At 34.2% G+C, this 3420-nt stretch overlaps 1 protein-coding gene across 1 annotated transcript; it reads right to left on the bottom strand.

The window, feature by feature from the left end:
• Positions 1-810: 810 nt before the first annotated feature.
• On the bottom strand, positions 811-2202 carry LOC149239132 (uncharacterized). Its single transcript, XM_089369764.1, has one exon. It carries the CDS (start codon positions 2200-2202, stop codon positions 811-813), a length of 1392 nt encoding a protein of 463 aa, XP_089225890.1.
• Between the last annotated feature and the right edge of the window lie 1218 nt (positions 2203-3420).

The following is a 3420-nucleotide window of genomic DNA, read 5'->3' as shown; positions in this document are numbered from 1 at the left end:
TTGATTCTAAGAATGCCTCACATAATGTCTGATCAGATTTATGAAAACATTTATATATCTGGATAAATTGTTTTGAAATTTAATATATTATTCGTTAATTTTATTAAGTTTAATTAAAAAAAATCATTTTATTACAACAAATTCTATCTTTTTAAAGGGAAAATTATAAATAGCACTATCATGCTACTGATTTCCATTATTTCTCTCTGCCACCCATAAAATAAACTATTATACCAATTATAATGTTCACATCTGAACTCCATTGTTTCTCTCTACAACCCATAAAATAAATTATTATACTAATTATAATGTTCACATCAACAACTTCTGGTAAACCATGAATCACACTATGAATCACACTATTATGACACTAAATTTTATTATTTCCTGATATATAAAATATTTTCAAAAGAAATCACATTAAAAATTTTAATTGACCAAAATCTTCAATATAATTTCTTCCCAAAATATTTTGTATATCAAAATATAAATCACAAAAACTTGAATTCCAATTCCATTTTAATAAACTATTATCCCAGTTATAACATCCACATGAGCAACAGCAGAGGAGTGCAAGGGAAACACAAACATAAAGTGGTAGACACCATATTGCAGGGGCAAATCCGAAAGTGTAAAGTTTGAAACGATTAAGAAGGCCACAAATTATACCAAAGCGTGCAAACCACAAATACTCCAGTCCAAAAAATGTAAGTGAGAATTACAGAGCTATGTCACTCTAAATGATTCATCGAAATTAAATTCTGGGCAAATCTTGAAGTACAGTTCACTTACAGTTGTTCTAACTGAGCTTTATTCTTGAAAAACCCTGGGTGAGAGTGCTGCTGGGTCAAGCTCCCAACAGCCCCCTCTGGGTATATTGAAAGTCTCGTTCCCCTTGAGTCTCCGAGCTGGTACCTGGTGTGAAAACCTCATTAGGTTCTTAATTTCCAGCGCCACCACTTCACAATCACAACAACCAGGAGCTCGCTCGATCTGCTGCTGCCTGTGGAACAGAGTCCTGAATCCCTTGACCTTGGCAAGAGGAGCAACAGTGAATCCAATGCCCTGAACAGATTCCCTGAGTATCTCCACCATTTCATAATTATGCCTACTTTTCTTGGGAGTGGTTTCATTCCATCTGCAAGACCAGTCCTTGTACACGGCCCAAATATCCCCCTTCTTTGGCAAAATTTTGAGCACTCCATTGCTTCTTTCCCATCTCATCACATGAGAAAATACATTGACCTTCTTAATTATGTTCCCCTTTCCAAACCTAAATTCCCCACAAGCCTTATAAAAACCAGCCCTCTCCCATCTCATCAAACCTGGATCGCTATTGTGTTTTGCTTCCAGCCACGTTACCTCAACCTTGAAGGGATTTAGGGAATATATTTTCTTAATTCGAGCATAATACCGAGGCATTCCGTCGTCATCATCATATGATGCCCAAATCTGGTTTACTTCGAATGAGTCCTCGTTTCGAATCTCGTCGAAGTCATAAAAATCTGCGTCTGGTACAGTCATATGGCGATCATGGTCATTGTTTATTTTTCTCTTTCTATCGGGACTAAACCCAGGCCCAGGCCCAGCCATGTCTGTTCTGGGCACCTCAAATTTACGCTGGTCAATGCTACAACAATCACTATCACTGCCAGCTGGCCATGAGGTTTGTGTCTTGTCACTATATCCATTATCAGTAGATTCATCAGATGTGATCTCAAAGGGCTTGTCACTACCTCCATTATCAGTAGATTCATCAGATGTGACCTCAAAGGGTTTCTGGGAATCAATAGCTTTGCCCAATTTTCTTCTCTTTTGATCATACATTGCTCTCTTGCTGGTATCTGAAAGAACTGCCCAAGCTTCTGAAATGAGGTTGAAGGCCCCATTGGCTCCGATGGAATGGTTCTTATCAGGATGCACCATCAGAATTAATTTTCTATACTGATTTTTAATGACAAGCTCCTCTGCAGATGCATCAACCTGTAAAATTCTGTAGTAATCCATATCTCCATTAGAATCCTTATCCTCTGCAGCCAAGTGAATATCTAGAACTGATATCAATTGCATAATTCCTGCCAGCTCAGGATACAAACTTAGAGCCTTCATTGCAAATTTCATGGCCCCTGCAACATCATGCAGGCTGAACTTTTCCTCTGCAATTTCCATGGCTCTTGTTGCCTCGTCTCTGTTGCACTCCATGACCACTTCCAAGATGTTAAGAAATAGCTCCTGGCCAATTTGGATGTGAAGGATGAGGGAAGGCTTTCTGGTATCATGGTATAAGCTTTTGATGAAAAGACGAGGCAGGACAGTGTAATTCACTGAAATCATATGTAGGAATTATCACCAGGAGTTGACAGGACACGATTAAGGTAAAGTATTGTTGCGTGCTAAAATGAAGAGATCATTTTAAGAAACCGGATGCAAAGAAAAATGATGAGTAATCATTATGAAATAAATGCATGCATTCATGTTTATTTTCATTAGAAATTTTGGGAGGATATGTAAAATAATTCATTGAGTAGCTCGTGTTCACCAATGACTCAATGTAACATTCATTAATATTATTAACTGTTGGCATCGATTGATATGATTATCCTGGTGATCATCAACATTAATGATTAGGTTACATATATGGCATATTTTTATTAATGGTTCATGAAATTTACACCCATAGATCGATACTGAGATGTTTTCAAAATGTCAATGTCATTTTGTAAAAAATGTACACCGAGTTCTATAAATATAATAAACATACTTTACTGTGTGCCTGGTTCCATATAGCCTTGACACTTCCAGCTTTTTCGAGAAAAGATTTGGAAACAAATTGTTTCTGCATTTTACAAATGTATAAGCACACTTTGTATCTGGTTTTATATACCTTTGATTATATATATATGTAAAATGAATTATTAGTGGGTAATTTTAATGGTGTGTTTAGCGATGAGTTAATGTATCTTTGCTGATAGTATCTAGTGATAATTATTTTATATACCTTTGATTATATATATATAAAATGAATTATTAGTGGGTAATTTTAATGGTGTGTTTAGTGACGAGTTAATGTATTTTTGCTAATAGTATCTAGTGATAATTATTTTCATTGTTGCTTTGACAATTAATTTATGATAAGTTTTCTCACATACTAAAGAAATATCAAAATTTTATAAATATTAATTTAATAAAAAAATTGATCAACTATATTACTTTCAATTATCAGTAATAATATTATAAAAACAAATATATATATAGAGCTGCATGAAATTTTTTCCATAAATTTTAATTATATACTCAAATCACATTACTTCATTTTCACTAAAATCAAATTAAAAAAAAGAAGAAAAAACGAGTCTAAGCCTATTTCTGAATTTAAGAATAAAATTTCTTAAAATCAAAATATGATATTTTTTATCAAAT

The sequence above is a fragment of the Pinus tabuliformis genome, chromosome 8 (genome assembly GCF_031772625.1).
Source record: "Pinus tabuliformis cultivar Carrire ecotype Pingquan chromosome 8, CPIR1, whole genome shotgun sequence".
Classification (NCBI taxonomy): domain Eukaryota; kingdom Viridiplantae; phylum Streptophyta; class Pinopsida; order Pinales; family Pinaceae; genus Pinus; species Pinus tabuliformis.
Note: the sequence above shows the minus strand (reverse complement) of the source record. Positions and strands in the feature narration are given on the sequence as shown.

Bases quoted from the DNA above. Each gene is read 5' to 3' on its own strand.
- LOC149239132 (XM_089369764.1), bottom strand. From the start codon at position 2,202: ATGGAGTGCAACAGAGACGAGGCAACAAGAGCCATGGAAATTGCAGAG.